Here is a 14,380-nt window from a genome sequence, read left to right as displayed (position 1 = left end):
AACAATGGGCTGGTTAGAAGCTGTTCATGAAGGCTAGGCTCTGTTAGGGCATCTCTAAAGGGTCATCTTTGTAGGCTCCTAACAGGCCAGGGTCCCTCCCAAGTGCATCTGGTGAGTTGCAGTTTATCCTACTGAACCTGGACTGGACACCTTGAGGCAGCCCTTAATTTGTTGTTCCTTAATTATAATACCTGCATACTTTCCTTCCCTTGCCCATTTCTGGGATATTTAACACACATACACTCCCCCCACCCCGCCCCAAATTAGGTAATTTTGTGTGCTATTCAAGAAGGCCTACTCTTCTGACAGTAGTCTCAGAGAGATCAGGTTTCTTTTTGGTACCAGGACACTTCATTGTGCTTACTTGGTGGTCAGCGATGTTTTGAAATGTATTCAAATGACTTAAACCTTTTGGCATATGTATGATTTTCAAAATAGTTAAATTAGAAAATATTTTACCCTCTGTTTTTGTGGAATGTGATCATTAAACAGAGATTATTTAGCAAAAATATTTGGATGCTTTCTTTGTATTATGAAAAAATAATCAGAATCAGTGACATAATAGTAGCAGCATACATGACAGAAAACTACTTAAAACAGAAATGTGTTAGAACACCAAAGAGATGTAGGGATTTGAGGCAGCTTAATAACTATTTTATGAAGAAACTGAAATGTTTGTGTTCTGTGTTCCAGATATTTTAGCCACAGAAGTTTATTCTTAATTATAGAAATGCATATACACAGGTTTTCCTCAGTTTTCTACTACATCATATATAGGCAGTGGTGCCTAATTTCTGTGCCTGTACAGAGCAGGTGTTTTTTGCACTGATTCATTGATTCATTCATTCAACAATATTTATTAAGCAATTGCAGTGTGCCAAATGTGCATCTAGGTATTGAAGGCAGTTAGTTGAGTAAGACAGATGGTTCCTGTCCTCGTAAGAACTTACATTCCATCAGAGCCTTCAGACTTCCACAGTTCTCCCATTTAATTTTATAAAGTGAATTTCTTTAGGTGTCATACTTGGAGTATTAACTCTTTTCAAACAAATCAGAAACTCAAAACACAAAAGTCCTAGGTTCTGAATCACATTGATTTTTTTGGTAGTAGGTGTATTATACATTTCTTCATGGCTAATAGACAAGTCAAATCTTTGACTTTCTTTTCAAATTTAATTTTAGTTGAATTTTGTCTCTGTTGCTCTGAATGAACTTTTTGGAAATCAAAATATGTTGTTGCAAGTGTTGAAGTGATCAAAGTGTCACCTGATGTCTCTGGTTTGTTTTAGGTTCAGGAAGATTTGACCGAGGAGAAAAAAAGGGAATTGGAGCATAATGCTGAAGAGACCTATGGTGAAAATGATGAAAATGTACGTGTAGGATGTACATATTTCTGTCGCACATGAGTGGCTGTGTGCACAAGCGTAGGCGATACGTATGTATAGTGGGAAAGATACCAGTGGGTGCATCGAAGGTGCCGTACAGTTTAATAGGCCAGCCCAGAACTAGGAAAATTTGTGACAACTTGAAGATTAGAAAAGACTGTAGCACTCTTGCCTATTGGAACATTTTTCTTCACTTGGTTTCTTTTTCCAAAAATGAATAACTTCATACTGTTTTGTTTTTTTTTTTAAGAGGGCATTATTTATACTACTAACTCTGTGCCCTGTCTCTTGGTTTTTCTTTTTTCTTTTAAGGCTGATGAGAAAAATAATGATGGAGAAGAGCAAGAAGTTCGAGATGACAACCGCCCCAAAGGCCGAGAGGAGCACTACGAGGAGGAGGAAGAGGAGGAGGAGGACGGCGCCGCTGCTGCTGAGAAGTCACGGCAAAGAGCTGAAATGTAGCTGTGCCCGATTTCACAGACAGAGCTCGGCCGCCGGATTCTTTTCAAGCTGCTCAAAAATAAATCTGCCTACTGAACTCTAGGATATTTAATTACAGAAATTAAGAATTTAGACTTTTTTTTAACTTTTATATTAGAAATGCTCATACATTTATATGAATATATTTTGATAACCTAGGTTAGAGCTTCTTTTTATATTCAAGCAAAACACGAATGAGAAGAAAAACAATAAAGCAGGCCTTAGGCTCTGAATCTCATTTTTCATAGATTATGTGATATTGGAAAACACATTGATTTTGTATATGTTTCAACTTGTTCCCTTCTCTGTCTTCTAGTTTCCAAGCATTCTGTTGTTTGCCTTTGGTGAAATGCAGGATTTCAAAATAGAGAATACTGAAAAATGCTGTACAAGCGTCATGGAGAATGGCCAGTTTACTCATTGCTGCCTTTCCAAGGTTCTTATGTATAGTTCTGATAGAATTTTCACCAGTCTGCGTATCTCTGGGATATGATTCATGGACAGGGTGACATACAGTTAGAAAGACATTTTTGTTACAAAGACATTTTTTTCAGGCTTTTCGGATCAGATAGAGAAAAATGTTTGGCTTTACTTAAAGCCACAGATCTTCCTCTTGAATTACATTTAAATGTGGGATAGTACTAAAACTCACTGGATGGTATCCTGGACTTAGATATTTCAGGATTCAAACAAGGTATGACACATCAGTGTATTAACCTTTTTAAGTACTGACACCTTGTTTAGTAACTAATTTAGTGTGTTTGGGTGGTGTTTTCCATGTGAACACCCCTTCTTTTTTTCCTGTAGTCACCCAGTGATAGCCTTGTTTTAGTATCTAACTCTCTCCGGTAATATATATTCCCCTGCAAGCTCTGTGCCCCCATGTGTAATCACTGATGACAGGCATGACTATAAACACGTACCAAATTGTACAACTGAATAGGATATTTTTCAAAAACTATATAGTGAAATACACATGGTGATGTGGTCGACCCTCATGACTGTTTGCTGGGATTGCATCTGCTTTATGCCCATGGATAGACTTTCAATGATTATGAATTATACACCAGTCTGTGTATCTCTGGGATATGATTAAATAAAAATAAAAAATAAAAACAAAAAAATTAAAAATCAAAAATTTCCCATGGGATAGAGACATATTTCAGCCTCAAGTATAAAGATTTTTGACTAAATAGAATTAGGTTGTATCACTCATATGTGTGTGGTTTTATAATACTTTCAAATTAATAAAAACAGATTTCAGTTTCTACCGTTATTGTATGAAAGTAATTTTATTTCTTAATGACCACACTCGTGTGGTTTTGATTCTCCCAGCTGAGTGATTATGTGTGTATGCAGAGGAGTGTTGTGTTCAAGTGTATTTTGGATTTTCAGTAATCATGAATCAAAACTTAAACCTTTATGTATAAAAACCCTTTATGTAATGTAAAATGTATAATACTGTACATAATATTCAGAATACAATTATTTTGGTAAATTAGTTTGTATTTTTAATGTCCCAGTTGCAGTATTTAATTATTTGAAACATATTGAAACTTGGTAATAGTCAATAAAGCTATAAAAAGCAAGTGGTAAATCTTTTAAAGTATGTGATTTGTTATGAGTTTCTGATCTTATAACATGATTCAGTTCTTTTTCATAAAAGGAAAAGTTTTAAGAGGTACCAGTGTATATTAATGAATTATAGAATGCCTTTCCCAGTCTTTCTCGACCTGGCACATGACTTTTTTTCCTTCTTTTCTAAAGAAAGAGCTGAGAATTTTCATTTTATTTGAGCTAGTTGTGGAGGAAGAAAAAAGAGAAATGTAAGAGAGTCCTGTGCATACACACAAGACAAAAAACCATTACATCCTCCCTGGGAAAGCAAACAGAATGATCACAAACATTCTACTCTGTACGGCACCAAGTTATAGGCCTGTTGAAGCTCATGTTTGGAAGGGAACAAATCAGCCAGAGCTGATCTACATTAAGCAGATGAGCAGAAATAAAATGTCATGTGTATTTACCTTGCCAATTAGTCTATGACTTTTGGTGCAACCCATGTGTCAGAGGATTTGGCACCAGTGACATAGAAGAAAGAAAAGCACTTTTTAAAAGGACAAGTATGGTGGAGTGCAAAAAAGCTATATTAGTACAAATGTAATGACTAGATATTTATAAGAGTGATTAAGATCCAGGAGTAAGAGTATAATCTGAGCTACATGGAGGTCAAAGTTACACACTGTTATAAAGGAAAGCGATGGACACTTACTGAATGCCTTGCTAGTGTGAGAAATGTGAGAAAGGGACCCACTTTATCCCCACAGTACTCCTTTAAGGTTGATGGAATTCCCTTCTTACAACTGAGGAATTTTGGTTTCCTGAAGCATTTGACATGGTTTAACTGCTTTGAGTTTTTTCTTTTGTGTTCAGTTCTCATTACATTCTGGTACATTGTCCTATGGCATGTTGCACAGCATTTAAAAAACAAAAAACAGGTCAACATCTACTCTTGAATTATTTTCTTTTGGCTTCCCTTCTACTATCTATTCCTAGTTTTCTTCTTAACCATCCTGGCTACTCTTTCCCAACTTTTTTTTTTTTCCTTCAGATTTCTTGTCTTCTGCCTGCCCCCAAAATGTCAGTGTTTTTCAGCTTTCACCCGGAGCCTTTTCTATATCGTGTCTACTTCTCTCTCATGTCTTGGACACGTTTTCCAATCCATCTCCTCAACCTAGCTTTCTATGACCCGTCCTACCTGAAATTTATAATTTTGAAAGTTGAATTTGCCTTCTTTCCTTTCTAAAACTTACTTTTCTTTCTAGGTTATGAATCTCAATTCACTAAGTTTCCCAAAACAGAAGAAAAGCTTGTCCTTGATTTTGTCTTCTCTCCCTATAGATGCTACCAAAATATCTTTACATTTGCCCATTTCTTTTCATCCCTACGGTTCTGGCTCAGGCCCTTGTTATCTTTTACCTGGACTATGGTAATAGTCCCTTAACTTGTCTTTCCTCATTTACCTTCTCCTATCTCTAAAATAGGTGCCAGTGTGATCTCTAAAGATAACAGTAACACTACCTACCCCATTATAAAATTATTTAATAAATCACTATTGCACATAGGAAAAGTTCCAAACTCCTTGATATGACCTACATAGTTCTTCATTAACCCTCTTCAACCTGATAATTTGTACTCTAATTCTGAATCATAATAAATATGACTCATGTTTGTCAAACACTAATGTCTTAGTATCCGACCTTGACTCCTGTCCTTGGGTGGGAAGGTGATTTGACCAGAGCCAATAATATTACCCCATATCTTGAACAAAGTGCTTGATCCAAGATGGGCGCGGGACCCAAGACACACCAATTCAATTCCTTCCCTGGGACTATTGGTTGGAGGGCAATTCTCCATGGTGTTTCTACACATCCTATGACAGCTTTTATCCTGAACTATCTTTTTGAGGATATTTGCCTATCAAACAGTCAGACGCTAGAGATAGTATTTCCCTCTGGGTCAGAGGGCATTTTTCTTCCCTGGCTAGAAAAATAATGTCTCCCTGCAGGGTGAAATCTGGGCAGGTTTGCTAGCAGTCCCTCTCTAAGATTGAAAGTTTCTTGAGATCAGAGATCCTTAGAGGCGACACAACCCACTGTGGGTGCAACATCTACCTGGGTTGCTCCACATGGTCCTCATGATGCTAGGGGACCAAGGGGGAACTGATGTTAACAGTGAGCTCACGTTGCCTGCTGCGCCATGAGAATTACATGTCTTTGAGCCAGCAGTCTAGAGTCTTCTGCCGGCATCCATGTAACTGTGGCAGGCTAACTTGTTAGCTTGTAAGGTAAATCTCAGACCCTGCACAACTACTGACAATTTTGCAGGCTGGAGCAAATGGAAAATAGCACCTCTCTTTCCTTCCAATAGCAAAGCTACCGTTTGTAAATTCACATCAGTTGTGTCTATTTTCTCTGTTGTGTGGAGAAAATAGTCTACAGAAGTAGAGAATAAACCTAACCTGCAAAAAACAAGCAAGAGGCAGAGGCAGAGGTGAAGAAAACTGTGGCATATTTTTAGTCTATATCTCGGCATCCCTGATGCCAGCCAAATACATCCATAGGTTGATTAATGAGCCAATCAATTTTTTCAGTTGAGCCAGTTAGAAATAGATTTCTGTCACTTGCCACCTGAAGATGCCAGACTTATACCTGACTAACGTTCAGTTCCTTCAAATCATCATGCTTTCCTGTAGCATGATAAATTTGCTACTCCCAAACGCTGTCCAATCACTGTTTGCTCTCCTCTCCTTTACCTAGCTCATTGCTTTAGGTCTCCCCTTAATACCAATTCTGGGAAGCGTCTACCTCTCACCCCCACCCCTGTCTAGGTTGAATATCTTTTCTATGTCCCCTTATAGCATCCTGTGTTTCATACCTCAGTACCTCCCACAGTACATGGAAATAGCCTATCAAAGTGTCTGTACTCTCCTTGGCATACATGTTCTGTGAGGGTGGGGGCCTTATTTCTTTTGTTCACTGTTGCATCCTGAGCACTGATACCTTCAATAGATATTTACTAAATGAAATCTTATAACCCTCAACTATAAAATGAGAATATTGGTTATTTCAAGATCATACAACATGTGAGTGGCAGAGCTAGGATTTCTCCCCAGGTGGATCTGATTCCAAGGTTAATTCCAAATATAGCCAAGGGTTGTGTGGACCATTACCCAGTGTCACATTCTGAGTTTCACATATTAAGAAGGTGTGTTTTAAATTTTGCAGAAACAAATGTAACGAGTAAAAACCAAATGAGCAAAGCCTCAGCCATAGGGTCTTGAGGAAGAACCAAGAAATTGGAATTATTTGACCTGAGAAAGATATGGTCAAAGGACAACATAATATTGTATGTCTGTCTCCTATAAAGCATCAATTATAGCATGAAGAATAAAAAATTTCTTGAGAAATAAGTGAATGTAGTTGTGAAACCTAGAGAGGTTTTCAAATGGGAATATATTAAATAACTGTGATTTACAAGAACCATGCCTAAGCCAAGGAATAGATGCAATATCCTCTTAGAACTTCCTTGGGTCTTCTCACTGCTGTGGGAGGGCCAGTTGGCATGAGGGCCAGTCCATCCACTGGTTGTCCTTTTGTCTTCACACTGTTTCCTCTTTTATTCTTCATCTGTAGAAAGGCTTAACCCTGTAACCAATGGAGTGGGCCCCAAACCGATCACTGTACTTCATCTTCTGTGATTTCTCTACTGAGACTAGGTAAGAGAAATGTTCTCTGGCTGCTCTGGTGATGACAAGAATTGTATATTTGGGCTTCCAGGAGTCACACTCCTTATGACATGGAGAAAACTCAGCTGTAGCAGAAGAAATGAAGCCAACACAGAAAGAGGGACAGGACTGGGGTGTAGGAGGGGAGAGGAGGAAAGGTGTGAAAGGGAGAGAGGCAGAGTCATAAAGAAAGAGAACAACCTTCAACTTCCCAAGTTCTGACTTCCTTTAATTTTATTTGCCAATGAATTTCCCTCCCTTTTTTCCTCAAACTAGTTTAAGGTTCTTTTCTATCACTGACATCCTGAAAAATACTGACTTATTTCCACATTATAATTTTATGTATGGGATGAGAGGAAATACTCTCATTAACTTTCAGTCACATTGCCCTACATGTAGCAAGTTTTAATAAATAATGGCATGCTTTTTGCCAGTCTCTTGATCATCACTTTCTCTCTTCGTTCTGTCTTTAAGTCCAGAGAATCTGTCACAGAAGCTTTGGGATTATTGTAATGAAGATAAGAATAGTCATATATCCTCCTCTTTATATCAAAGATTGGCAAACTTTTTTTGTAAAGGGCCAAATAGTAAATCTTTTGGTCCTTGTGGGCCATAAAACCTCTTTGCAACTACTCAACTCTGCCATTGTACAGTGAAAACAGCCAGGGACAATGTGTAAAGGAATGAGTATTACTGTGTTCCAATAAAACTTTATTTACATAAACAGACATCAGGCCAGATTCAGCCTACAGACTGTAGATACCTAGTCTAGATGATGCAAATGCTTGCTGTAAAAATAATTATTCCAACAGAAAATAGAGCATTTTAAGATCTTCAGTTATCAAGGCTTTCTAGTTCTTTCCTATAATCCCTTCTATTTCAAGTTGGCAAGTACTCAACATTACCCTAGCTGCTGCATTTGTACACTATTTTAAGTAATTGGAAATAAAATACTTTGGTCCTTTATCATCTTGGCTGACCTTGTTCTCATCATTCCTGGTATGTTACTAATGGAGCTTGAAATTAAATGTCATTTCTGTTTACCTGTTAACATGTGCAGAGCACATTCCCCATAAAGTACGTCTTTTAAAGAACTGATCCACTGGAAGACAAGGGTTTGAGCAGCAAGATGAGATGACTTCTTTTGGTCTGATGTGTTCTTTCTCCTTCTTAAGACTTAAGGTATGGGAACCAATTGCCATGGCTGCCCCTTAATACATTAACAATCATGAAACTTATGATCTCAACTCCCAGAGTTTTCTGCATTCTGTCGGTGTCTGGTTACTGTTCAGTGGATGCATCATAGTGGAATTAGACTCTTTTTTCATAAAGGAAATGTAAGCATCTTTTATATTCCCTTAGCTCTATCCAGTTATCTTCTGTGGTGGTTCTAAGATTTGTCCAAAAAACCTCTGCTAATTTTCCTTCAAAAAGTGGAGTCTAGTTTCCCTTTCCTTGAGCATGGGCTAGACTTAGTTGCTGGCTTCTAGCAAATAAAATTAAAGGGGGTTGATGGTGTGTGACTCAGAAATTAGGTCAAAAAAGACAATGCAGCTTCCTCCGTGCTGTCTCTTAGAAGCCATCTACCCTGTCGTGAGGTTATTCGAACAGCCTTATGTTGAGACCTACATCCATGTGGCAAGAAATTGAGGCCTCTGGGCAACAGCCAGTGAGTGAGCTTAGAGCAGAACCTCTGGCCCCCGTCAAGCCTTCAGACTACAACTTGATTGTAACCTCATTAGAAACCCTGAGCCACAACTACCAGATAAGTCATTCCCAGATACCTAGCCCACACAAACTACTGGATAATAAATGTTTATCATTTTAGGTTTTGGAGTAACTGGTTGCACAACAGTAGATAACAAATACATCTTTTAAGGGTGTTTATGGCTCAAAGTGGAGAGTCCAGTGGTGAAGGTGATGTACAGCAGCCTGGTACAACGGAGCATCCCGCCAGTTGCTGGGCTGGAAACCAGGCCAGATGTGCTGGTGAGGGAAGATGGAGTTCAGCTTAATGAGTTGAATAAATTTAAGCCAATTTATTTGTTCAAAATTATTAAGTTATTTTTGCCAGATAGTAGTAGCCTCTACTACAGTGGTTCTCGGCCTTGGCTACACACGGAGGAATTTTAAAAGTAGTGATACCTGGATCCCACCCTCAGAGACTCTGAATTAATTGTAGTGGGCTGTAGCCCACGCATCAGGATTTAAAAATGTCCCCATGTGTTTCTAATGTACAGCTAAGACTGAGAACTACTGCTTTATAAGTCAGAAGTTGGAAAGAGTAATGTCTTCCCCCAACATCTCTCTATCAGATGGTAAATTACAAAGAAAACAAGTCTCAGACCAAATTGGCAAAGCAAACATTTACAGTAAGCAAAAACAGACATATAACTTCTCTGAAGTCTCCATGAAGTCACAGATCCCTATCCTTTTAGGCACTCTAGACAGGCATGAGGCAGAAAGGATTCGCTCATGCTGATCCTATAACATCCTAGGGACAGAATTCGGCTAAATGTTTGGTCAGATCTTGTGCCTCACAATCTTCCTTTACAAGGCCCATGGCCTTCTACAGTGGGTGATGGGCTCACCAAGTGCCCAGTTCTCTTTGTGGGGGTGGGGGAGGTGCTTGGGCAAGACTTCCTACACCTCACTCACATATTTTGAGCACTATTCATTTCTACAATGAAAAAAAAAAAGTCTAATGTCCACAATTCCAGCGAAACACATACTGTAGATTTGAGCTGAAGCAAGTAGAAGATCTTGTGATAGCTGCCTCTGGAGTGTGGGCTGATGAGAGCACCAGCTTCTCAGCCCTGGAAGCACATTAGAGCCACAGACGGAACTTTTCAATAAAGACCCCAACACCAACCCCAGTCTAATTTAACCAGAACCTTGGAGGGCAGAGCCTAGGCACTGGTATGTTTTTAAAAACCTCTCAACAAATCAAGATTGGCATTGGACCCTGAAGGGGTGGCAAGGCACACGAGGGAGTTTTTTGGGTGGAGAAACTCTTCTATGTTCTGATTGTGAGAGTTTTATACAAATCTGTACACATATTAACACTCAGAACTGTACAACAACAAAGGCAAAGGTAATCTTATTGTATGATAATTTAAAAAATAAAATATTATACCTATTACATTCTTTGTAAAAGCCTCAGATTAGCCTAATGAACAGCCAGGGTTGGAAGTTGCTGGATTAGATTTTTTCAAGGGCGGATCCACTATCTCTGAGGCGTGTGTTCACAGCGTACTGCCGGTGTTAATTCCTAAGTTAACAAACCTCCCCTCACCATACATATGCACACATCCACGCACATAGACTCACCACATTGTCTGTGCAGAAGTATTTTAAAGTAAATTATAAATACTGTAATGGTGAGATATAGCTGTCTTTTGCAGATTCACACTGGGGAATTTCATGAGTTAATAGTTCTATTAATCCCTGCTCTTGGAGGAAAAAACTCATAATGCAATTGCTTTGCCTCAAAACAATGTTTCTCAAGCCCATAAACTGGAGTTTTTATAGAATAACAAAGAATCCCAAAAGGAGAGTAGTTTGACAGTTTAATTAGTTTCAGTTCTGAGTAGCATCACAGGAAGAAATAAATACAGTTTATATGACAGAACAGTGGGCATGCATATGTGTGTTTATATTACAGAAATGAAACAACAGTTTCAAGAAACAACTCATGCCTCTTCTACTTTATTCTGTTTCATGGTAGTGTTGGTCATGACTCCGTATCTTGCTATCATGATGCACTAATGGTGAGAAAATCACAGGTAAAACACTCTGGGAGAATATCACCAGGTGCCTATGCTTCTTCCTGCCATGAGGCAAGGAGATAGATAGGAATTTGACCACTGGCTGCACCATTCTCTAGCTTTCTGACGTCAGACAAGTTTCTTAATCTTTGTGTGCCTCTGTTTGCCCACTCATAAAATGGGAATAATCACAGAAACCTTCATGCCATGGCTGGGATCATTGAATCCTCATCCGAGGAGCCCAACTCCTAAGTTTCTCTCCCTCTACCTTTCAGACTTACTGAGACAGACAGGAGGCAGAAGCCCTAAACTATTTCTGATTTTGGAGGCCAGAAGTCTAAATCCCAATTTATCATCTTTTTGCTTTGAATGATGTTATGTGGTAGCTATCCTAAGTTCTAAAAAACAGAATGAATTCTTTAATCTCCAGTAATTTGAGACACTCTGGTTGGAGGAAAAAGAATAAATAAGCAGGTGTTCTGGTCAAAGAGAATTGAGTAGTGATCCAAGTTGATCTGTCCCATCCACATCCTTACTTTAAAATAACCAGGAGTATTTCACTTTTATGAATTTGCCTTATGGAAAACCAGCAGTATATGAGGGAAAATGATACGATTATTCTAGCAAAGGAAAGAGGTGTGCAAACAGTCTCAATGGAAGGGCATGGCCACACAAACAGTTCTGGTTGAATTCCTCACCACTCACTCACCTCCAAGGCATCCCAGGGTATCTGGGAACCTAGCTAGCTAAGCAGAGTTTATTCAGATCCTCACTAGGGCACCTCCTAAAGCTTTAGAGACATAGAACAGTATGCTATATAGAGAGTGAGATATAAATCAGACAAAATGCAAGTGAACACTAAGAAATAAACCACAAGGCAGGCAACACAGCTACCGTCTTCAGCCTCCCACTTCAGTCATTTTGGGCACGGGCTGGGGCTGGGTAGATGGTGGTTGTCCTGCAGCAGCCAGTCCTGCTCTTAATTCACACCTTGGGCAGCAGATCTAATTCACCAACATGTGCTGTTCAGCCTAACGTCTGTTCAAGCCAAGACCAGAAACTTCTCCAAGGCCTGGAGGAAAATACTGGGACCCTGATGCAAAGTTCGTGGCTAAATTATGGTAGTTCAATACATTTACATCTCCACGCGGGCGTTTAGATTGCAAACTATCGAAAATATTGCTAATCCTGAGAGAAAATCAGGTATTGGTTGGCAATTCTGGGAATCCTCTCCAGGTGTAATCTGAAACTGGCCCATGTATACACAGGGCAGGGGGAGACTGAAGAAAGGGGGCAGCCACTCCAGATTGGTAGGTGGCAGCTTTAATGAGCAAGGAAACTTGGACTGGAGGCTCATCTTTGGAGGCCGCAAGACTAGTAGATCTCCCATCTCCGCACCAACCCCCCCCCCACCCCTCCCCTGCTAGAATCTTAGACGTTTATACAGAGGCCTTAACTGGGGGTAGTCACGTTTTCAGTTCATATGGTCTCAACACTACACTGTTCTCCCAAAGCTGCGTCCTGGAGAACAGCTCCTCATGTGGGAACGCAGCGCAGAAGGTACATTCCAAGGAGCCGGAGAGGGTGGGGTGCCTCCGGGTCCAGCTTTCGGGTCCTCCCCCCCACCTCCTCCGACAGCAGGAGCGAGTTTTTGAAGCGCAACAAATTACTAAGGTTGCTGAAGAACACAAAGCGGGCTTAATAAGAATGAAACTGAATTGGGAGGAAAATTAGCTATAATGTACACTGAGAGGGAAGAAACGTCGGTGTTGAACCTGAAAACGATACATTTCATCTGCCCCGGGGGCCACGCAGGAGGAGACTGCAAAATGAAATCTTGGCTTCTCACTTTGAAAATGCACTTGAATTTCATGTGTACTGTATATTTGACTTTTGCATGCTGCCGGTTGATTACACCACAGGACGGCCCGCGTCAGAGTCATCAGTATCTGAAAGCTTCGGGAACCTTCTCCTGGCCTCTCTGAGTCTTTCTGGTCCAACATCTCACAGGGTTGCTGTAACTTCAGTGAACTATACCAGGTACTCCTCACTTGTTCTTTTTCCTTTTCCCCTTGTTTTCTTCTTTTTTTTTGCTAACTAGCTTGCTAATAATTGAAACATTCTTAACAGGAAGACAGGAAGGCTTCAAGTCCTCAATGAGGAGCGAATGGTTTGGTACAAGGTTTTGTCTGAATGAAGTAAGTTATCCACCCGCAAAATCTCAGGTAACTAAATGTGTGTCACTGACTGAATCCTGGTGATTTGAGGTTGGGATGCTGTTGGGTGAAGAGCCAGAGAATGCTGCCTGCCTTGAGGCTGGAGGAGGAGGAAGGAGCAGGCAGACTGATTTGTCTAAAGCCAGCTTGCCTTGTTTGCCTTCAGCTGTGAGTAAAGTAAAAGAAAAGAAAAAAAATGCATTAAAGTTCATAGATTCTGACCCTTTGCATAGTCTAGGAGTAGTTCTTTTATCCCAATAGAGTGCAGACCCTGATTTCTTAAATGCATTAGTTAGTAATGTTGTCCAGCACCCCTACTTTGGTGTGGGTTTTGACACCCCCTGGGAGCCTCTTCTGTTCTGCTTCCTCATAGTGTCCTGGCTTCCATTGTCTCAGAGCCACAGGAAGGCACATGGGCAAGGTCAAGTCTAATAAAATGGAGACCGTGATCCCAGCTCCTGTCCTCTGCTTTTTATTCCTTCCTCTGCTACTCATTCCTTTTTTACTCCTTTGGCTCCACATCTATAAATATTCCTGGTTTTGAGGACTGACATCTGAATTAATAAAAACCTGTGCATATGCACGTAGCACAGCAGGGACATGTGGGCTTTAATCCTTTTGGCGTTTCCCTGTTCTCAGCTCTTGAATTGTTCTCAGCTGTTGAACTGACCTTTGCTTCCTGCTCATAGGCAAGCTGTGGCCCTTTCCTCTCCACCCCACCACTTATTCTTCTTACCTGGTAGCTTGGTCAAGTCAAGATTCTGTGAGCCAGGATTCAGCGTGAAGGACCAGCAGGCTGCTGGCCAACATCCCATGGTTTCTTGATCTTTTTATTGTTTTTAAAAAATTTGATGTCATAAGAGTACAAATAAGACAAAATTTGCATTAAGCCAGGAACTGGCTTCAGGAACTGGCTTCTGGAAGGAATCTCTTTTTGAAAAAAATATTTTTCTTTATTTATTTATTGACTGCGTTGGGTCTTCATTGCTGTGCGTGGGCTTTCTCTAGTTGCCGCTGGGGGCAGCTCTTTATTGTGGTGCACAGGCTTCTCATTGTGATGGCTTCTCTTATTGCAGAGCACAGGCTCTAGGCACGTGGGCTTCATTAGTTGTAGCACGCGGGCTCAGTAGTTGTGGCTCACGGGCTCTAGAATGCAGGCTCAGTAGCTGTGGTGCATGGGCTTGGTTGCTCCGTGGCATGTGGGATCTTCCCAGACCAGGGATTGAACCCATGTCCCCTGCATTG

General features: G+C 40.2%; 1 protein-coding gene across 4 annotated transcripts in view; it reads left to right on the top strand.

The window, feature by feature from the left end:
- GOLIM4 (golgi integral membrane protein 4) overlaps positions 1–3,460 on the top strand; it is a 78,154-nt gene extending 74,694 nt beyond the window's left edge. For all 4 annotated transcript variants that reach the window (XM_057739311.1, XM_057739310.1, XM_057739309.1 and 1 more), the window contains 2 exons: positions 1,290–1,370; positions 1,698–3,460. In XM_057739311.1, the coding sequence (XP_057595294.1) occupies positions 1,290–1,370; positions 1,698–1,847 (231 nt within the window). In that variant the 3' untranslated portion in view covers positions 1,848–3,460. The remainder of the gene's footprint in view (positions 1–1,289; positions 1,371–1,697) is intronic.
- Positions 3,461–14,380: the final 10,920 nt, after the last annotated feature.

This window comes from Hippopotamus amphibius, chromosome 6 (genome assembly GCF_030028045.1).
Source record: "Hippopotamus amphibius kiboko isolate mHipAmp2 chromosome 6, mHipAmp2.hap2, whole genome shotgun sequence".
Classification (NCBI taxonomy): domain Eukaryota; kingdom Metazoa; phylum Chordata; class Mammalia; order Artiodactyla; family Hippopotamidae; genus Hippopotamus; species Hippopotamus amphibius.
This window is presented reverse-complemented; position numbering and strand designations above follow the sequence as displayed.